General features: G+C 40.1%; 3 protein-coding genes across 3 annotated transcripts; all 3 read left to right on the top strand.

The window, feature by feature from the left end:
• The first annotated feature begins 3,947 nt into the window (after positions 1-3,947).
• Positions 3,948-6,369, top strand: LOC141802302 (uncharacterized). Its single transcript, XM_074685839.1, has 2 exons — positions 3,948-4,259; positions 4,544-6,369. The coding sequence occupies exons 1-2, from the start codon at positions 4,091-4,093 to the stop codon at positions 5,845-5,847; spliced, it is 1,473 nt and encodes a 490-aa protein (XP_074541940.1). The 5' UTR covers positions 3,948-4,090; the 3' UTR covers positions 5,848-6,369.
• Positions 6,370-7,118: 749 nt separating this feature from the next.
• On the top strand, positions 7,119-11,403 carry LOC141802301 (uncharacterized). The gene is made up of 2 exons (XM_074685837.1): positions 7,119-7,498; positions 9,559-11,403. The coding sequence occupies exons 1-2, from the start codon at positions 7,330-7,332 to the stop codon at positions 11,100-11,102; spliced, it is 1,713 nt and encodes a 570-aa protein (XP_074541938.1). The 5' UTR covers positions 7,119-7,329; the 3' UTR covers positions 11,103-11,403.
• A 2,937-nt stretch (positions 11,404-14,340) lies between these two features.
• Positions 14,341-22,599, top strand: LOC141802452 (uncharacterized). The gene is made up of 2 exons (XM_074686014.1): positions 14,341-14,657; positions 19,895-22,599. The coding sequence occupies exons 1-2, from the start codon at positions 14,477-14,479 to the stop codon at positions 22,246-22,248; spliced, it is 2,535 nt and encodes an 844-aa protein (XP_074542115.1). The 5' UTR covers positions 14,341-14,476; the 3' UTR covers positions 22,249-22,599.
• Positions 22,600-22,974: the final 375 nt, after the last annotated feature.

Below are 22,974 nucleotides of genomic sequence, written 5' to 3' on the forward strand. Positions count from 1 at the left end.
TTGTGAGCATAGTGATTAATTTTAAGTTGATTTTTTTTCCAATTATAAATCTTAATTTTTTAATTGTTTGACGTTGTGTCAGGTATTGCAGTGTTCAGGCACATGATGAATTTGTAATCTTGCACAACTATCAATATACTAAACTTCCATGTCACATGATTTTGGCTATTGTTTTTATTTCTTTGTTTGATTGTTTATTGCCACGTGTGGTCCCATGGTCCTACTGAAGGCCCAGCGGCTTGGGCCATGGTTCGCCACTGCATGTTACTTATCAGAATAGTTTCATATCTTGGGAGAGCACTAGGGATGGGTACCTTTCACATTTGAACCGATACAGTACCAAGCAGGTGCCCCAGACCAGCTGTGGGAGGGCACAGGTACTGGATTGATTGGCTGTTTTCCAAACCGCCTACTACATACTACATGTGAATGTAGTATGTAGTAGGCGCTACATACTACCTACTGCTTAAGCTTGTAGTATGTAGTATGACTGTTCTGTTGGGTCTGTTTTGTAGTATACTACTCTGGTTTCCAATCTCGGAAGGTGGAGCTACAGATGATGTTGGGGTTTTTTGCCTTTAATATAAATATACAAAACAATCTATGAGCAGATCTTGGCATTTGGTTATTTTGTTAATCATATCACACAGAATCATCATTCTTGATTTCTAATCTTACACCAAAAGTTATATCACTGACTGAAAATGAATCTGGATTTTTATTTTTACAGCTGATGGAAAAAACACTTCTATATAATCCACATATGGTTTGAAAAGTGAATAAGTGGTTTATATGGGCTAATGAACTTGTATAAGTAAACGCCTCTTTTATGACTGGAAGTGACAAGATTTACAGGTGTCAAGCCTCCAATGTTTGCAAAGACCTCAGGCTGGAACAGCATTGGCACTAATAGCCCTACAACATAGAATTCATGAATGTTTATTCTGCAGCTTTTGGCTGAGAAGTTAAAATAATACTACACACAAAAAAGATTTTAAAATAAATGTGCACAGTGTTGCACATTTACAGTACATGTGTTTGCGGTACTCTTACCAATGGAGACAGCAAGCAAAGAGGTTAAGATGAAGTACACCACTGCACGGACAGCAAGTTTTCCTCTGAGGCTATTAACGTTCAGGTCATTGAGTCCTTGTAATAGAAAGCAAAATCAATTTCAGAAATTTATTTTTACTGTGAGTATAGTCAAGCTACTGTTCCTACACAGTTTTAAAAACAAAAGGTTTTGAATATATTGTAAAACTATACATAACCTCACTTTTGACTTGCCATCAGATGCAACTTTTTACAGCTCTTATTTTGTAAATACTACATGTATCACATCAAGTGTCTGGTTTACTGCAAGGTTAAAATAGTTTTGGATTTGTCATTATAGTTTAGTTTTAGTAAGTTTTGACATTTTTTTTCCATTACAGTTTAGTTTTAATTAGTTTTGAAGTGGGCATTCTAGTTTTATTTAGTTTTAATTTTTGCAACAAGGCTTAGTTTTAGTTTAGTTTTACTTTAGTTTTACTTTAGTTTTAGTTTTTTCATACCTTATTAACCAGGTGCAGGATTCAAAAAGATCAGAGTAAATATTTTGTAATACTGTTTATTTTCAAGTCCAACAAAGTGCTCACTGCTCAGTTAATGCTGATACTGAACTGTTGGCTGCTGCCTTAAACACAAGAAAATGATATAAACTTAATATAGAATATAAGCATAAATTATATAAAATAATGTTAACATGAATTAAATAGAAATAATAAAAACATAAATTATATAAAACAATATAACATGAGTTTTAATAATTAGAAACTTGGACTCTGTAACAATAAAGTCAGACTCACATGAAATAAAACTATTTTAGAAGCTCTGATTCATTGCTCCACTATGTTTGGTCGCAGCACAGCGCACAGCCAGTCAGTGCAGTAAACAAGCACGTCCCAGTACGTCGCTGTGATGGTGCCGTACGGCGCTGACAACTGCCGAAAACTGTCCTAACATTGGCTGGGAAAATGTGTAGGATTAATTTAAATCCTAAAGGCTGTTAATATTGTCAAAAACTATAACTAAGGACATTTTGTCTTTAATTGTGGTTAGTTTCAGTTAGTTTTGTGAACACAAGATACAGTTTTAGTTTACTTATCGTTTTCCTTTTCTTTTCTAGTTAGTTTGAGTTAACTGCAATGTACTTTAAATTTCAATTTTCCTTTTTTAGTTTTGTTTTAGTTAACCATTATAACCTTGGTTTACTGATCTGTGGTTTAAGAAATTCACCTGTGGTTTACCTATGAACAGACGCGTCAGGATGTGAGAAGTGACAAGTAGGTGCTCTAACTGTAGGGCGAGTGCGAAGAAATAAGCTGTGTTCCTTTTTGACAGCAGTCGATAATGGAGGAGCAACAGGCTCAGGCCGAACCCTGTAAAAATACAAGAGAACATTCTATTAAGAAAATGGTTTCTGGATATTTAAAAAAACAAACAAACAAACAAACAAAAATTAAAACACACACCTCCACCACCATCATGACAAATCCACATCACATGCATTTTTTATAAAATATCAGCCACGTGGTGCATTTAAGTGGAATTCCAAAACATGTACACAAAGTATGAAGGCTATTGTTTCTGTTTCAATCTGAGAGGCAAATCTGAGCCCGAAACTGTGATTCACCTGTTTTATGAATGTCCTCGTGTAAAGCTGCTCTGGATAGTGGTGGAAAGGTTTATGACAGATCAATTTGGAATCAGCGTCCACTTAAATATGAAGGACATTATTTTATATTTCGACAGCAGCACTAAATACAAAGAGACTTTTCTTTTAAACCTTATTATACTACTTGGGAAATACCACATACATAAATCCAGATGGGCTGAAAAAATCCCACGCTTTCTAACTTAAACTGGAAATTGATTGTTACTTTGGGACTCTGACAGGACTTAAGAATCAAAAGGCAATTAAAACATTGCAGATATGTGAAGCCTTAAATTACGTGTATGATTCATGAACTTCTAGTTTGATACCCCTGTGCTGGGTTTGTCTCTCTGCCGCGTTATGTGTATTGTAAATAGTAATGTATATATGTACATATGTTGTGTGTTGTGTTGTGTGCTGTGTTGTGTATGTCAAAATAAACAAATATTTTTAAAAAAAGGGTGCTCTTGCTCAATCTTGGTACAATTTAAGAAAGACTCAGTTATGCTGATAGAGGAGAGACCTCTAGTGTAACCCAAGTCTTGGGGGGGAGGAAAAGGGGGAAAAAAGCTGAAAAGTGGGGCTTTCTGGGCCTTTTATAGCCCTTTGTTGTACAGTTATACCCCCAAAAGCCCCGTGTCACATTTTCCTTCCTCTGACTGAGCTCAGACTAATTTACCCAACACGCCTTTCATCCCCATCTCCTTCCCTCATCATTACCAAGCTGCCTGCCACCTTTTTTTTTTTTTTTTTTTTTTAAGGTGGTTAGACAAACTTTTTTTTATTTTTTTATTTTATTTTATTTTTTTATTGACAAAATGCAAATTACAAACTCTCGATGGAGATAGAAAACAAACAAACAGTCAGACGAACATCGGCAAATACAATTCACATTCCATTTAAAAAAAAAAAAAAAATCTCAATGCAACAACCTTGGCACAAACACCCAAAGAACATCACTCCTCTTACTTATACATATCTCTTAATAAAAAAAAACAATAATCTCTTCATATTTTCATACATTGACTTCAAATGCTGGTTTCATTATTGTGGTCTGGCCAGCAATTTTAAAATAACAGACACGAATCTAAACGTCTGTGTCAGTGAAGAGACACCTCAGCCTGTAATATTTGAGTGCATCAGATATAGGGATATAAGACGATGAATGATGTATTATAAAATCTAAAATGAATGGATCAGTCGAACCTGTGGAGGGCGGCATTACGCTTCCTAGTGTACAGTCTGCCGGAATTCCATTCGAAGAAGAAGTAAAAACCGAAGTACTTCTGGTGCAGCAGACGAAAGTGGAAACGGTTTGGGATTTGCCTCAGTCAGTTAATTTGAAATTTTCCCCTGAAAGAACTCAGCGTTTCTTTGTCCCTTGGATATACGGAGATGTCCGGATTCAAGGATCTCGAAGATTTGTTCGAGCGGCGGCTGCTCGCTGCGGCTGTCAGAGACCTGGACGAACAATGGCCAGCGACTGGGTACAGAGAGGAGCTCCAGCGCCAAAGTGAACTACTGGATGTGATTTTAATCCCTGAGATAAATCTGTACGGAGCAGGTTGGTTTCTGAACATGTGTATGTGAGATCAAAGAGACTGTAATTTGCAATTGCGCGGCGCCTCCCCTGTATAATATTAGGGAAAACACTGTTCAGTTTTTCCTTGAGATCAGTGTCTCAACAAGCAGGAGGCTCCTGTAATCATTTGTCCAGTATATGAGATTGTCATTACAGTTCAGCAGCAGTGCTAAAATAAAGATCCTGAGTTTTTTCTTTCAGATTTGCTTTTTCCATCAGGAAAATGATCTGATATCTCATTAATATTTGTTCACTGTGTCCTGCAGATGTTCAGCTACTAATGGTGAAGAAAGAGGAGCTTCCCCCTGAGCAGCAGGAGAGGAGCCCCTATCCAGACCAGGAGGATAATGAGTCCCCACTCATTAAAGAGGAACAGGAGGATAATGAGTCCCCACTCATCAAAAAGGAACAGGAGGATAATGAGTCCCCACTCATCAAAGAGGAACAGGAGGAACTGTGGATCGGTCAGGGCAGAGAGCAGCTTCAAGAACTGGAGGAGGCTGATACCAAGGTCCTGTTTCTTTCAGTTCATATGAAGAGTGAAAATGATGGAGAGAAACCTCAGTCCTTGCTGCTTCATCAGAGACTAACTGACCATATGGAAACAGCAGCTGGTGGAGAGGACTGTGGAAGACCAAAACCAGCAAAGAGCTCAGATCCAGAGCTAAATGTAAAACCAGAGATTGAGGCTCAGACTCAAAAACCATGTTCTGAATGTGGTAAAACATTTACCCTTAAAGGTAATCTGACTAAACACATACTTCTTCACACCAAAGAAAAACCTTACATCTGTTTTTATTGTGGGGCAGGATTTTACAGAATACGTTTCCTGGCTGAACATTTCAGTGTTCACACAGGAAAAAAACCTTACATCTGTCCTGAATGTGGTAGAGGATTTACCTTTAGAACTGCTCTGAATACCCATAGAGGTATTCACTCAGGCAAACTACCTTTCCACTGTCGTAAATGTGGGCGTGGATTTCTCACAAAATCAGGTCTGTTTTTACATAGGACCGCTCACTTAAAAAAGAAAAAAAAACATTACTGCTGCCCTGAATGTGGTAACAGATACAAGCAACAAGACAGTCTTTCACAACACATGATCGCTCACGAAAAAAAACGAGAAAAACCATTCCTCTGTGGTTTATGTGGTATAAGATTTAGCTGCAAAGAAGATCTGAAGAAACATGGATTGATTCACCCAGTTTTGAAACCTTGTCGCTGTGATGAATGTGATGAAAGAAATCTGACTACACTTATGAAAAGTCACTCAGACATGTTAGGTTATCACTTAAAAGAAGAACCTGATGTCCATAATGAGGATAATGAGTCTCCACTCATCAAAGAGGAACAGGAGGATAATGAGTCCCCACTCATTAAAGAGGAGCAGGAGGAACTGTGGATTGGTCAGAGCAGAGAGCAGCTTCAAGGACTGGAGGAGGCTGATACCAAGGTCCTGTTTCCTTCAGTTCATATGAAGAGTGAAAACGATGAAGAGGAACCTCAGTCCTCACTGCTTCATCAGAGACTCACTGACCTTGGAACAGATTTGGCCAGACACTTTTGTTGACTTAGGGGGATTTCTGCTGTTTAAAATGTGAGAATGGTTTTTACTGCATAGAAAGTCTTGCAGCACATGTTTGTTCATGGATGAGGGACACAACTCAGCTGCTCTGAGCGTGGTGTTAGATTTTTCCTTTAACTGACTTTGGAGCTTCACACATTGAGGGGGAAACCTCAGCTGTTCTGAATGAAGCAGATTCTCTTTGTGTTCAGTTATAAAGAGTGTGTTAGGCATTGGCCAATACCAAATTTTGCTGGGCGATTTATTCTCCCTCATGTTGTTGATGGTAAACTATATTAACATCATTTTTTTTAAAACCATTTTTTTTTACTTATATTGTTATTATGTATCATAATAGCTTATTTTTGCGTTGAATGCAATACACCCTTTCAAATTCAATATAATTTTATTTCTCGCAAGTATTTATTACTATTGTAATTGGAATGGATGTATTTAACTTTTAAAAATCCAACAATTAAAAAAATGGGCTCTCAGTTAAAAATTGTACTTGAATAAAAAGTTGTGTTAAAGGCCAGCATGTCTTTTGTGATGTAGCAAACTCCACTTGCTGGGTCCATGTAAATCCTCGCTCATCCAGGTCAGAGTTATTCTGAACACTTAAAACCGGGCAACGGGACTGATCAGAGTTTGTGAAGACGTTTCTCTTCTCATCCATGAGGCTTCATCAGTCTCATCAGGTTCAACTATAAAGTATAAACACTTCAGTTGACTCGGTTTTGAGCGTTTAGAATAGACGCTCTGTGAGCGCACACATCGTATTGTGCTGTTCAGTTTTTAATGACTCTGTCGATGAAGACAAAGATTCTGGGTGAATGACCAGAGGGTTCACTGTTTATTCCACTATGGAACAAATGCATCCAGGTGCTGAGAGCGATGAGAGTGAACCCTCTTTTCATCCAGCCTGTTTGGAAGCAAGAGACAAGGAAAACAAGCCCGTTATAGGCCAGAATTATTGAGTTCAGCAAGATTAGCACTTCAGAGTGAAGCATCCAACAGGATTGTGTGAGCAATGCCAAGAGCTGGAAACAAAAGAGCATGTCCTTCTGACTTGTAAAATACAGACAAGAAAGAAAAATTATGATGAAAAAGTTGAAGAGAATAGCAAGAGGAGGAAAAAAGTGTTAAAAATATTATTAAGTGTGCAGAAGGTGTGCAAGGAAGGGAGGAGCTGATGACCCTTTTTACTGTGACTGGACTTTTTAATGGAATATAAACGAACAGAAAGAGCGGATGAGTAGCTGAAGATGGCAGCAATGCAACGCCATGGATGTCAGCTGCCATTTAACACCATAGAAGATGAGAAGGAGCCTGCCGGAATTCCATTCGAAGAAGAAGGTAAGAGAAGTACTTCCGGTGCAGCTGGAACCACTTTCAGATTCACTCCAGTCAGTGGATTAAAACATTTCTTCTGTGAAAGACCCCAGCGTTAAGTATTTTGTTTCTTCTTCGGGTCTCAAATGTGAGGAGATGTACAGATTCAAGGATCTCAAAGATTTGTTCGAGCGGCGGCTGCTCGCTGCGGTTAGCAGAGACCTGAATGAACAAAGAATACCGTCTGGATACGAAGAGGAGCTCCAGCGCCAAAGTGAACTACTGGATGTGATTTTAATACCTGAGATAAAGCTGCACAGAGCAGGTTGGTGTCTGAACATGAGTATGTGAGATCATAGGTCGTTAAATGAATGGTTAGCGTGGCTCTTCCTTTTAGTATTGTACGTTTTTGAAGCCAGTGGTCAGCTAGTATCTGCGGAGTAGAGAATCTTGCTGCCAGCGCGAGGCAGAAGCTGTGTCCCCATCCAGGAGAGCACGCGACCTTCGCAGCCCGCCGAACTGATTTTTTTTTTTTTTTACCCTCTACGCTTTATTTGAATAACACGAAGAACATCCCCAAAAGAGCAAGCAGTTACAAAACAGACATACAGACTGGGTGCCAGGGGTTTGAAAACAAAAATTTAACAATATTAGACGAAGGATAATTAGGGTAGGCAGTTAAAACGTTTAGAATAACTAGAGTAATAATTGTTAATAGATGGTGGAGACAAATAATTAACAGAAATTTACAAAAACATTTTAAATTTGGAGCATAAGGATAAAGTTTTAGCAGCTTTTTTTTGTTACAGGGGGTTTGCTAATATCCAAATATAGAGTTCTGACTCCTTTTTTAAAGGCACAGAAAGAGTGTTTGGTTTTTAAACCTTGTGCACTAATGGATATAACACTTTGCTAGCAAGATAATGTGATCTCAAATACTCAAATACTGTAAAGCCAAATAAGGAATTCTTTAAACAGAGCTCAAAGTCATTATAAATATAGTCCAACACAAAGCAACAGATGTTGTGCCAATAACTGTGTTCATAAGTCCAAAATATGTGAAAAAAACAGCCTCTGGATGTGCATCGCAGAAAGTGGAAAATACATCAATGTTCTTCCTAAACCTTACCAAACATACCAACCATATTTTAACAGGGAAGCAGTAGTGAATTAATTTAAAAGACACTTCTTTAACTTTCTTGACAAGAAGATACTGATTTGGGAGTGGCAAGTCTGTCCCAGAGAATATCTTTAATCATATTATTCCACTGTAGGAATGGGTCCCTTTTCAAATTTGAACTGATACGGTTCCAATGCTGGGTATCTCCGGATCAATGTTAGTACTCAGTGGTACCAATTTTTGGTACTTTTGCGTGTTTATGTGGTAATAATTATCAATTTGTTTCATAATAAAATCTCAAAGTTTTTCAATTTAACTAATTCATTCTTTAATATCTGACCTTGTAATGCTGTGTTCATGTCCACCATGGAAAATCGCCTACTCTTCCACTCCCTCACAGTCACCAGAATGTGTTTAGGTACCGAAACATGGTACCTTTTGGATTACATGGATCAGTATTCCATACCACAGACAGAATTTGGTCAATACCTATTAAAGTACCTAATTCCGTTCCCATCCCTATTCCACAGAAAAATCATGTATAGAACAGAAATCCAATCACTTAGAAATACGTTGCTAATTTTGTTATTTCTCGTGTAAGATTCAAAGCAGAGTATGCCCACAGGTGTAAGAAATTGATCAGTAACAGGACATACATAAGACACAGGAAATGAATAACCTTTATACATCATCACGAGGGATGCACTGATATTAGTTGGTGTTTTGTGCCCCTCAAAGCTGGATCAGTATCAGTGGGAATGTGCCAATCCATGGTGCCGATCCAGGCATCCAGCTCCATGGGTTTTTTTTTTTTTTTGCATGCGCTCTCGTCTACTTGAGTTGAAGTGTTACCTCTGATACACTTTTTTTGTTTTTTGCTGCATTCCAATTCAACGGGGTATGAAAGTTTTCAATTGAAAAGAACGTGTTTACATTCTGAAGAATCCTTTTGCTAGTAACCATTTAAATATTTCAAAGTTTAAATAAAGATTAGCTTCAGAAATTCTCCACACTCATTTTTTGCCATTTACCCAAAACATTACCAGTCTTATCCCACAGTAGGACATGCAGGCCATGTCCTTCTTTCAGATCAGTGTCTTAACAAGCAGGAGGCTCCTGTAATCATTTGTCCAGTATATGAGATTGTCATAACAGTTCAGCAGCAGTGCTAAAATTAAGATCCTGAGTTTTCTTCTTTCCTATTTGCTTTTCCATCGGGATGATGAACTGATATCTCTTTAATATTTGTTCACTGTGTCCTGCAGATGTTCAGCTACTAATGGCGAAGAAAGAGGAGCTTCCCCCTGAGCAGCAGGAGAGGAGCCCCTATCCAGACCAGGAGGATAATGAGTCCCCACTCCTTAAAGAGGAACAGGAGGAACTGTGGATCAGTCAGAGCAGAGAGCAGCTTCAAGAACTGGAGGAGGCTGATACCAAGGTCCTGTTTCCTTCAGTCCATATGAAGAGTGAAAATGATGAAGAGGAACCTCAGTCCTTGCTGCTTCATCAGAGACTAACTGACCATATGGAAACAGCAGCTGGTGGAGAGGACTGTGGAAGACCAGAACCAGAGAGGAGCTCAGTTCCAGAAAGAAATTTACAACTAGAGATTGAGGTTAAGATCGAAGCCTCCTCAGATTCTGAATCAGAGACTGAAGACTCCTCAGAAACTGGATCAGAGACAGAAGACTCCTCAGATACTGGATTTGGGACTAAAGCTGGTGCAGATGACTTGAAGGAGCCCAGAGACTGTCTTAAAATACTAAAATCTGCCACAAACAAAACATTCGAGACTAAAAAGTCACACAGCCGTCTTTTTCAAGCTGAGGAAAGTCCTTTGGATTTTCTGACAGAAAAAGGACCTTTTAGCTGCTCAGAGTGTGGAAAAAAATTTAATCATAAAGCAGAATTAGGCATCCATGTGTTAGTTCACACCAAAGAAAAACCTTACAGCTGTTCCGAATGTGGGAAAAGATTTAGTCTTAAAGAAAATCTAAGGAAACACATGTTATTCCACAGCAAAGATAAACCTTACAACTGCTCGAAGTGTGGGAAAGGATTTACTTTTAAATCACATTTAATCAACCATATGATAGTGCACACTGAAGAAAAACCATACAGCTGTTCTAAATGTGGGAAGACATTCAAACTTAAAGGAAATCTGAGTAAACACTTGTTTGTGCACACCAAAGAAAAACCTCACAAGTGCTCAGAGTGTGGGAAAGGATTTAATCGTAAAGGAAATCTGACTGCACATATGATTACTCACACAAGAGGAAAACCTTACAGTTGTCATGTTTGTGAGGCAGGATTTTACAAAAAAAGTTGTCTGACTGTGCATATGTGTATACACACAGGAGAAAAACCTTTTATCTGTCCCGAATGTGGTAAAGGATTTAACCGTAGAAGTAATCTGAATAAACATATGTTAGGTCACTCAGACAAAAGACCTTTCATCTGTCCTGAATGTGGGAGAGGATTTCGCCAAAAAGGCATTCTAACTGAACATATGTCTGTTCACTCAAATGAAAAACCTCACAGCTGCCCTGAATGTAGAGAAAGATTTAAGCATCAAAGATATCTTTCAAGACACATGGCCGCTCACAAAAAAAAGATCGAAGCACTGTTCGTCTGTTCTGTATGTGGTAAAACATTCAGCTGTAAAGGAAATCTGACCAGACATATGAAAAGTCACTCAAATGAGAAACCCTTCAGCTGCTCTAAATGTGGGAAAAGATTTACCTGGAAAGTTAATCTGACTTCTCATATGTTAGTCCATGCCAGAGAAAAACCTTTAAGCTGCTCTTAATGTGGGAACAATGTTTTCCCTCAAATCATCTCTGAATGTATGTATGTTAAGTAAACACTTATAGAAGAACCTGATGTCCACAACGAGGATAATGAGTCCCCACTCATTAAAGAGGAACAGGAGGAACTGTGGATCAGTCAGGGCAGAGAGCAGCTTCAAGGTCTGGAGGAGGCTGATATCAAGGTCCTGTTTCCTTCAGTCCATATGAAGAGTGAAAATGATGAAGAGAAACCTCAGTCCTTACTGCTTCATCAGAGACTAACTGACCTTGGAACAGATTTGGCCAGACACATTTGTTGACTTGGGAAAAATAATAAACCTTTCTGCTGTTTAAAATGTGGGTGTGGTGTTAGATTTTTCCTTTAACTGACAATGGAGCTTTACACATTTTCAGGGAAACCTCAGCTGTTCTGAATGAAGCAGATTCTCTTTGTGTTCAGTTATAAAGTGTGTGTTAGGCATCGGCCAATACCAAATTTTGCTGGGCGATTTATTGTCCCACATATTATTGATGATAAACTATTCTAAGGCCAATTTTATTTTGAGACCAAATTTTTCACTAATATAGTCATGGAGTCAAAATCAAAAATCATAATCAAAATTGCACTTGAATAAAAAGTTGTGTTAAAGGCCAGCATGTCTTTTGTGATGTAGCAAACTCCACTTGCTGGGTCCATGTAAATCCTCGCTCATCCAGGTCAGTTATTCTGAACACTTAAAACCAGGCAACGGGACTGTTCAGAGTTTGTGAAGACGTTTCTCTTCTCATCCATTAGGCTTCATCAGTCTCAACAGGTTCAATTATAAAGTATAAACAGTTCAGTTGCCTCAGTTTTGAGCGGTCAGAATACAGATAGACCGATATGAATTTCTCCGGGTCAATACCAATCCTGATTATTTGTCATCAAGGAGGCCAATAACAGATATTTACTACCTCCTTCTGCCCCCCAGGACTAAACTTTGTACAATGGGTGATTGGGCCTTTAGCTCAGCCGCTCCTTGCTTGTGGAATGCCCTCCCTGAACACCTGAGGGCTCCACAAACAACAGACTCTTTTAAGAAGGGCCTAAAAACCTTTCTTTTTATTCAAGCTCTTTTGGTGGAGATGGAGGAAACCCCATTAGACATAAGAAGGAACATGTTTGCTTTGAACTACTGGGCTAAATTGCTTAGTTGGGGGAACCAAATTCCTGCCACAAGTCTACTGGGAGACCACTGGGAGCTGCAGAGGAGCAATGTTAAAGGGAGGAAGGGAAATTTAATGCATTCTATGAGAAGCAGAGCAGCAGAGGTGGGACTACTGGATCTGTCCTTTGGACCTGTGGTGTGCTGGCCGCCTGTTCCTCCTTGGCTCCTCCCTGAGCCAGATGTAGACCTCTCTATTTTAGACAAGATAAGAAATAAGGATGCAGGCAACATAGTGGCTTTAACAAGTAAACATCTGAAAGAAAAATGGGCAGGATACATACAGATCTGTACAGATGGCTCTAAACATCAAATCAATGGAAGGGCAGCAATAGGAGTGAGCATTCCATATTTACAAATACAACTTGGGAAGCGGGTTTCAGATTGGACATCAGTCTTCACTACAGAGCTTGTGGCAATACTTTGGGCACTCAGGTGGGTGGAGGAGGTGGGTCCAGAACATGTAGTTTTGTGCTCAGACTCAGCAGCAGCACTAATAGAATAGAATACAATAGAATAGAAAATACTTTATTTATCCCCGAGGGGAAATTCAGGAGTCACCGCAGCATTTAAGAAAACAAAAGTAAGAAAGAGTATAGAAAGTGCAAAAAAAGTCCATAAGAAATTAGATGACGACATCCCGTCCACCACTCGTCCACCACTCTCCAGCCCAGCCAGTCTCCACCTCCACAGGGTCCAGGACTGAGCCTCCCCAGTCTGTTCAGTCTCTGTCTCCTGGATCCTGTCTGCTCACAGCAGGCGAAGCTCCTCCAATGTGGCGCCGGCGTCCAATGTCAGCTCCGTCAGCCACGTCCGTGAACAGCACGATGCCGCTGGGTTAGCACATCTAGCTCGTCCATCCCCTGGGGCTAGATTCCACATTCCCAACAACGATGGATGGAAGGACAGGTCCACGTCGTCACCTCCCAGCTCACATCGGAGAAACAGCACGTCGTCCTCACCTCCTCCTCCTCAGTTCGAGGGGAAATCATCAAGCCTTACACTAGTTAGCATTGACATGCTACAGGCTGCTAACAGCTAATTTTGCATGTAAACAATGCAGCCATGGTTACATGTAGGATCTCCAGACAAATACAGGAGAAAAGTAGTAAAAAATATCGCCGAAGCCACAAAAAGTTTGGTGTCCGTGACCGACAATGAACCATACAAAGTGATGATCCACTCCAAATACCAAGATGAGTAAAAAGAGACAAAAAAATTACAAGAAACGTACAAAGACGAGAGAGCTGCTGCAATAGGCAGCTACTTGGGTAGCGCCAATGGCACTAAAGGCTGGGAGGAGTGGGTCTAGAACTGATTTGATTATAGAAATAATGATAACACTTCACCAAATAGAGAAACTGGGAAGCACTGTTGGATTTGTCTGGGTGCCAGCTCATGTTGGAGTTCTGGGGAATGAGGAGGCTGACAGTGCAGCAAAAAGGGCACTAAACAGGAAGGAAGTGGCTGTACAAGTGCAGTTTGGAAAGGCGGAGTATAAGAGTTTAATCCAACAAGAAATTGCAAGATCATTGCAAAAAGAGTGGGAGCAGGGGAGAAAGGGCAGGTTCTACTTTTCAATAAAGTCACCCAGGGATTTAAAATGGGTAGGAGGGACACTGTGGTGATCACAAGACTGAGGCTGGGGCACTGTACTGTAAATCATGGGCTGGCAGTGATTGGTAAACATCCTGATGGCACATGCACCTGTGGAGAGGTAGAAACTGTAACTCATGCTCTAACAGCATGCAGCAACTATGACTCAGAGAGAAGCATCTGGGATTAAAGACACATCGTTGAAGTCACCCCTCAGCTGGAAACATCATGAGTCGGCAGAAGCCCTCATTAACTTTCTTCACTCAACCGGACTGTATGGAAGAATTTGAAGCGCTGATGAGCCAGCGCTAAAAGACCTGTGGGGGGCAGTAACACGCCTTTGCCGAGTCTACACTGCCGGAAACTAACAAGGAAGAAGAAGAAGTAGTCTAACCTATGGGGGGCGGCATTACGCTTGCTAGTGTACAGTCTGCCGGAATTCCATTCAAAGAAGAAGATACAATAGTAGTACTTCCGGTGCAGCAGACGAGAGTGGAAGCACTTTGAAATCAGCTAACTTGAAAATTTCTTCAAAACGAAAACAACCCTGTCCAACTTTTGTTTTCTTTTGTTTTGCTCTTGGATGTGAGGAGATGTCCAGGTTCAAGGATCTTAAAGATTTGTTCGAGCGGCGGCTGCTCGCTGCGATCAGCAGAGACATGGACCAACGACGAACACCGTCTGAATCATGGTCTGCATACGGAGAGGAGCTCCAGCGCCAAAGACAACTACTGGATGTGATTTTAATACCTGAGATAAGGCTGCACAGAGCAGGTTGGTTTCTGAACATGTGTGTGGTGATCATGAGCTGAAACCCTTGTAGACCACAAAGGCTAAACTTTACTGACACGGTGTGGTCTGCGGAGCACTTTCTGTAAGTCACTTCCGACGACTCGCCGCCCTCAGCTATCAGGCTTACGTCACTAATGTCACATACATTTTGTATGGCAAGCTTTTAAAATACAAGTAAACCATAAACTTACAGTTTAAACGTGATGCTTTTATTTATTCATTTTATTAATACTAGTTTACTTTATTATTTTTTTGTTGACAGACTGTATAGAACCACAGTGTTCACCCACTTGTAGTCAAATAGAATAATTAGCTCCTCTTTCTAACCTCCGCCCTCAGAGCTCAAACTAAATCTAAAGTGCTTCCAAACAGCAGAAGTGCTGTTGGCACATCTTCTGTGATGACTGTGTTGTGAGTTTGCTTTTGTTGATTTCAGGGTTTAAGTTTTCCTTGTTTTAGTCTTCTGATGTCACTTTGCAATTGTTTTTTTTTTTTTTTTTAAAGATTTTTGTCTTGTGTTCCCTGTGATAACCTCAGTTATTCTTTTTGCATTTTCCTCGGGTGTTCTGGCCACTTTGTTGCTCCCTGTGTTTGGTTTAGTTTTCCTTGTGTTCCCCGCTTCGTGTGTTTTACCTGTGGTTAACTGTCTCATACAGTCTCTGTGTTTCTGTTCTGTTGTCGGTTCATTGTAACCTGTCGTTAGGGATGGGTGCAGAGTTATGTTCTTTTATAGGAACTGACCAAATTCTGTCAAAAGTACTGGGTACCGATTCATGTAAAATCAAATGAAACACCTGAATGCATCTTTGTGACTGTGAGGGAGTGGAAGAGTAGGTGATTTTTCATGCTGAACATTAGGGATGCGTACCTTTCACAGTCGGAATGATACAATACCCATGCCCAGTACCTGGCGATTGGTGAAGGTACTCAACAGTACCACTTTTCTGTACTTTTTTGTGTTTATGTGGTCAAATATATCAATTTGTTTGATAAAAAAATTATTAAAAAATTTCAATTCAACAAATTTATCCTTTAATATATAACCTTGCAATGCTGTGATCATGTCCAGCATGGACAATCGCCTGCACTTTCACTCCTTCACAGTCACAAGGATGCATCTAGGTACCTACACATGGTACCTTTTAGTTTTAAGTGAATTGGTACCCAGTAGTTTTTACAGAATTCGGTACCTATAAAAGTACCGAGTTCAGTCCCCATCCCTACTGAACATGAACACAGCATTGCAAGGTTTTATATTGAAGAAAAAATATGATAAAATTAAGAAATTAGAGATTTTATAATGAAAAATTATGTTTTTTAACACATAATCACTAAAAAAGAAATGAAAATTGGTACCTGTACCAATTGTCAGGTACCGAGCATTGATACCATATTGTCTTAAATGTGAAAGGTACCCATCCCTATCTGTCTCTGTGTATCTGCTGTTGCCCTTCATGTGTCCCTGGTCTCTCATGTCTCATCCTCGTGCCTCTTAGTTTCTATAGTAAGTTTTGGAGAGTTTTTTGATTTTTGGTTTTAAGTTTTTGGATTTTGAGTTTAGATAATAAAATCTTTCTGTTCCATCTGCATTGGGGTCCTTCACCTCTCAGCTTCTTCCAGATTCATGTCATCCTCTAACTCACTGTTTCCCAACCCTGGTCCTGGAGGACTCCCTGCCCTGCATGTTTTAGATGTTACCCCACTCCAGCACACCTGATTCAAATGAACGGCTCGTTATCAGGCTCCAGCAGAGCTTGATGACGAGCTGATCATTTGAATCAGGTGTGTTGGAGTCGGTAACATAAAAAACATGCAGGGCAGGGAGTCCCCAGGACCAGGATTGGGAAACATTGCTCTAACTGGCTGTTTTCTGCTCGCCATGTAGGCTACATATGGGCTACATAACACACACGGCTCTCTCCACGTGCGTGTTGCATATGCGCATGATCAGAACTACTACACACGCTCCAAACTGAGGAGCAAATCGGAGAAAAAAAGGAAAAACATGGACTGAACCACATATGAAAAATAGATGAAGACATCCTGTCCACCACTCTCCAGCCCAGCCAGCCTCCACCTCCACAGGGTCCAGGACTGAGCCTCCCCAGCAGTCTGTTCAGTCTCTGTCTCCTGGATCCTGTCTGCTCACAGCTGGCGAAGCTCCTTCAATGTGGCGTCGGCGTCCGATGTCAGCTCCGTCAGCCACGCCCGTGAACAGCACGATGCCACTCTGCCCTCCGGCAGCCCCTCTGCCGCTGGGCTAGCACGGCTAGCTCGTCCATCCCACCGGAGATAGATCCCACATTCCCAACAAAGATGGATGGAAGCACAGGTCCACGTCGTCACCTCCCAGCTCACACCTGACAACCAGCACGTCGTCCTCACCTCCTCCTCCTCACCTTGAGTGAAATCATCAAGCCTTACACTAGTTAGCATTGAAATGCTACAGGCTGCTAACAGCTAATTTCTAGTGCTGTCAGGTGATTAAAAAAATTAATCTAATTAATTACAGGATTATTAATTAATTAATCTAATTAATTGCATTTTAATCTCATATCTGCTTAAGGTCCCAAAATAAAAAAAATGAATTCCAGGGCATCAGAATTACATTAAAAGACACTAAAAACATTTTAAAATAAGGTGGGAATGTATACAACACATTTTTAGGTACCCTGATGCATAAGGAACACATGAAAGAAGTTTTATGGTTCTATCTTTACAAAATCTACACAGTCCTGCACCTAAGATAAGCTGATTTGATTTTTAGGACGGTTTTTGCTTCTGTCACATTTTTACTCAATGTTGAGTCGATTTTCACTGCAATATGAACTTCTATACTAGTATGAGGTCAGGAGAACCAGGGCTAAAGGCTAAAAACTGTGAGGAACTATGTACAAAACACTTAATTCAAGTCTTGGATCAAAGAAAAGTGAAGTATTTTCAGTTTTACATGCTCTGAACACACAAACTGTTGCTGATTGGTGCAGAGCAGCCCCAAGCTGAAACATGACACCAGGAAGATGGAAGCAAATTTTCAAAGAATTCTTTAGATTTAAATACAGGACAAATATCGACCAATCAGGGCTTGTTTAATGTAGTAAAGAGTGTAGAATTATCTGTTTTTTACAGAATTGAGCTAGAGCAAACGGTTGATTTTCTGCAGATTTTCAAAAAGGACGTGTGAATAAACTAGATGTGGACGGCAGTCACAAATCACTCTCACTTCCCTCCATCCGGTTTAAAGCATGTTGTTGAAGTCACGTGTGATACATTCAGGGACCGTCGGAAATTTGAAAATCTGACGAGAACACCTGTTTTTCCAAGTAGGACACACGATTTGTAGATGCCAGACATTTAAAAATAAGTGCGTCTTTGAACGCCCTGCGGGTTTAGGGATCCAGATTAATCTGCGTTAATTTTTATAACGCATTAATTTGCGGTGTAATTAATTAATCTAATTAACGCGTTAAAATGACAGCCCTAAAAATATGGCTGAAACCACAAAAAGTTTGGTGTCCATGACCAACAATGAACCATACAAAGTAATGATCCACTCCAAATACAAAGATGACAAAAAAGAGACAAAAAAATTACAAGAAACGGACAAAGAAGAGAGAGCTGCTGCAACAGGCAGCTACTTGGGCAGCGCCTAGCAACGAAATCTGTCTTTATATTATTATATTTTATCGGATAAAAATGGTGATTCCCAAAAAAAGATAAAAGTGATCTACTTTGCATGTATAATAAACAATGTATTTTTTTTCTTTTATGCATCTCAGAGTAGACCAATGCAGAAAATGATACAGAAGGTAGGACGTAATCCATTCCACTTCCTGACAGGAAGGAGACAGACTGGCCAGTGGTACTGGAGCTCCAGGCAAATTTGTGGATGTCTAATGCTCTAGAGTCTTGGGAATCCTGTGGGGTCCAGCCAAGTGCTGTATTTGCCAGCATTATGCAAATAATATGCAAATCATGCCATTCTAGCTCTTACCCCCAAACCCGTCGGCAAGAAAAAAAGTGTAATCAAAAAAAGAAAAACATAATTGAAAGTATAAACTGTCATTGATGAAACAGTGACATCAAAATCAGTATAATAAGATTTTAACTCAAAAACATCAGAAAGCAAAAATTTACCCAGCAGCGCCAAGAGCGAAAAGTGGTGGTATTTGGCATACCACTTTGGGCAGAATGGAATATGGAATATATATAAGTAAACTTTCTAACGGCCAAATCTTTGCCTCATCTTTTCTTTTTTGGGGCAAAGATTTGGCCGTAAGAAAGTTGACCTTTTTTTCTTACATACACGTAAACATTTCCAAAAGACGACATAAAAACATTTGTTTTCATCACTACTGAAATTACAATGAATATAAAAACTAAATACAAGGGGTCGAAAACGGAACATACCAGTCCAAGACAAGTGGTATACCACTTATGGAACTGGTATGCCAGTATAAAGAACTGGCATATTCCAGTAGAAAGTGGTATATTCCATTCTGCCGAAAGTGGGATGCCAAATACCACTTTTCGCTCTCGCTGTCACTCAAAATTTATAAAAATGAAATCATTTAACTTTCTATGTCTGTGATTTTACTTTAAGCTAAATGTTATCAATGTCACTACCTCATTTGATGGGATTATAATTTTCACATGTTTTCAATGCAGACGTTTCCATTTTCAGTTCCGGGATTTTTTTCTTAATGACAAATTTTATTTTCAGTACCAAACATTAAAGTCTTAGTTTTGGCTCCCTGGAATTGCACCTTTTGCTTCCTCTTCCACACCCAGAGTAGCTGTAAGTGTAGCTGAGATCTGATCTCAGGTTTGTCTAGTTCTTCTGTGATGAGGTAATCCTCACGTCGTCCCCATAACATCAAGATAACCATGCAGGGATATTTAGAGCTCTGCCCTGCTCCATGCTGACTCAACAATAGAGATCCAAATCTTCAGGAGTTATTTCAACTCTTAGCTCTCTAGATATCAGGTCCATGAGGTTCTGCTGTAATTTAGTTTCCTCTTCCTCCTCTGGTGGATTGAGAAGTCCGATGTTTGTTCTTAGAGTAAACTGAGTTTACACTATAAATGACTGAAGCCAATATTGACATGATTGAATCTCGTTGAACTGATCAGTAGTTTGCAGTGTTTTTCTTCACATTTGCTTTCCATTAGGAAAATTATCTAATATCTCATTGCTTTTTGTTCACTGTGTCCTGCAGATGTTCAGCTACAAATGGTGAAGAAAGAGGAGCTTCCCCCTGAGCAGCAGGAGAGGAGCCCCTATCCAGACCAGAAGGATGATGAGTCCCCACTCATTAAAGAGGAACAGGAGGATAATGAGTCCCCACTCATTAAAGAGGAACAGGAGAATAATGAGTCCCCACTCATTAAAGAGGAACAGGAGAATAATGAGTCTCCACTCATTAAAGAGGAACAGGAGGAACTGATGATCGGTCAGAGCAGAGAGCAGCTTCAAGGACTGGAGGAGGCTGATACCAACGTCCTGTTTCCTTCAGATCATATGAAGAGTGAAAATGATGAAGAGGAACCTGAGTCCTCACTGTTTCATCAGAGACTAACTGACCATATGGAAACAGCAGCTGGTGGAGAGGACTGTGGAAGACCAGAACCAGAGAGGAGCTCAGATCCAGAGAGAAATTTACAACCAGAGACTGAGGTTCAGACCCAAAACTCCTTGAGTACTGATTCAGGGACTGAGAACTCCCCGGATATTGAATCAGGGAATGAAGATGGTGCAGGTGACTTAAAAGAGACGAAAGACTCCTCTAATACTGGATTGGTGACGGAAAAATCCTCAGATGCTGGATCCGGGGCTGAGGATGGTGCAAATGACCTAAAGAAGACCAAAGACTCTTCAAATACTGGATTGGTGATGGAAAACTCTTCAGATATTGGATCAGGGACTGAAGATGAAGCAAATGACTTAATGGAGACCGAGGACTCCGCTAACACTGGATTTGCGACAGAAAACTCCTCGGATGCTGAATCAGAGACGGAAGACAGTGCAGATGACTTGAAGGAGACCAGAGGCGATCAGAGAAGACCCAAATCTGACACAAACAAAAGAGCAGAGACTTCAAGGTCAAACTGTTGGTTTTTCCAGACTGAGAACGCCTCAAATTTTGAATCAGAGAATAAAGATGGCGCAGGCCACTTAAAGGAGACCAGAGACTCCTCAAATACTGGATTGGTGATGGAAGACTCCTTAGATGCTGGATCAGGGAATAAAGAATGTGCAATTGACCTAAAGAAGACCAAAGACCCGTCAAATACTGGATTGGTGATGGAAGACTCCTCAGATGCTGGATCAGGGAATAAAGATGGTGCAGATGACTTAAAGAAGACCAAAGACTCTTCAAATACTACATTGGTGATGATAGACTCCTCGGATATTGGATCAGTGACTGAAGATGAAGCAAATGACTTAAAGGAGACCGAGGACTCCGCTAACACTGGATTTGTGACGGAAGACTCCTCGGATGCTGAATCAGAGACGGAAGACAGTGCAGATGACTTGAGGGAGACCAGAGGCGATCAGAGAAGACCCAAATCTGACACAAATAAAAGAGCAAAGACTTCAAGGTCAAACTGTTGGTTCTTCCAGACTGAGAACACCTCAAATTTTGAATCAGGGAATAAAGATGGTGCAAGCAACTTGAAGGAGACCAGAGACTCCTCAAATACTGGATTGGTGATGGGAGACCCCTCAGATGCTGGATCAGGAAATAAAGATGGTGCAAATGACCTAAAGAAGACCAAAGACTCTTCAAATACTCGATCGGTGATTGAAGACTCCTTGGATTTTGAATCAGGGACTGAAGATGGTGCAAATGACTTAAAGGAGACTGAGGACTCTTCTAACACTGGATTTGCGACGGAAGACTCCTCAGATGCTGGATCAGGGACTGAAGATGGTGCAGATGACTTGAAGGAGACCAGAGGCAATCAGAGAAGACCCAAATCTGACACAAACAAAAGAGCAGAGACTTCAAGGTCAAACTGTTGGTTCTTCCAGACTGAGGACAGTACTTCGGATTTTCGGACAGAAAAGGGACCTTTTAGCTGCTCAAAGTATGGAACAAAATATACTCATAAAGCAGAGTTAGGCATCCATGTGTTAGTTCACGCTAAAGAAAAACCTCACAGCTGCTCTGAAAGTGGGAAAAGATTTAGCCTTAAAGAAAATCTGGGAAAACACATGTTAGTCCACAGCAAAGATCAACCTTACAACTGCTCAAAGTGTGGGAAAGGATTCAATCGTAGAGCATATCTGACCTCACATATGTTCAGTCACACCAAAGAAAACCCTTACAGCTGTTCTAAATGTGGTGCAGGTTTTACCTCAAAAGGAAGTTTTACAAAACATATGTTTGTTCATACCAAAGATAAACCTTACACCTGCTCAAAGTGTGGGAAAGGATTTATTCAGAAAAGAGTTTTGGACAGGCACATGTCTATTCACTTCATAGAAAAACCTTACAGCTGTTCTGTTTGTGGAGAAGGATTTCTCAAAAAGAAAACTCTAACTAAACATATGTGTGTTCACACATGAGAAAAACCTTACTTTTGTTGTGTGTGTGGGAAAGGTTTTAACCTTAAAGGAGATCTGAATTCACATATGCTAGATCACTCAAACTGAAGACTTTTCATCTGTCCTGAATGTGGGAAAGGATTTCACAAAAAATACAGTCTGACTGAACACATGTCCGATCACTTAAAAGAAAAACCTCACAGCTGCTCTGAATGTGTTGAAAAATTTAAACACCAAAAATTCTTTAATGACACATGAGAAAAACCTTCTATCTAAATGTGGTAAAGGATTTAGCTGACAAGAAAATATAACTCCACATCTGTCTATCCATATAAAAGAAAAACCTTGAAGCTGCTCTGAATGTGGGAAAGTATTTTACAGAAAGCAAAATCTGGCCATGCATACGTTTACCATTCAATCAGAAGACAAACCGTTCACTTGCTCTGAATGTGGTAAAAGATTTAGTGGAAAATCAAATCTGACCACACACATAAAAAGTCACTCAAAAGTAGAACTTTACAAGTGTACTGAGTTTTGGAGAGGATTTTCACCGTCCTACAGTCAGAAGAGACATGTTTTGTTACTCAGTTGAAAAAACCTTCATCAGCTCTAAACTCTGAAATGTTAAATTACACTTAAGAGAGGAACCTGAAGTCCATAATGAGGATAATGAGTCACCTTCCAGTGACCTTGGAACAGATTTGGGTGGACACCTGTTTGTCCACACACACACACACACACACACAC

Source organism: Halichoeres trimaculatus, unplaced genomic scaffold, assembly GCF_033239565.1.
Source record: "Halichoeres trimaculatus isolate MK-OKI-2021-1 unplaced genomic scaffold, fHalTri1.1 fHalTri1_scaffold_13, whole genome shotgun sequence".
NCBI lineage: Eukaryota > Metazoa > Chordata > Actinopteri > Labriformes > Labridae > Halichoeres > Halichoeres trimaculatus.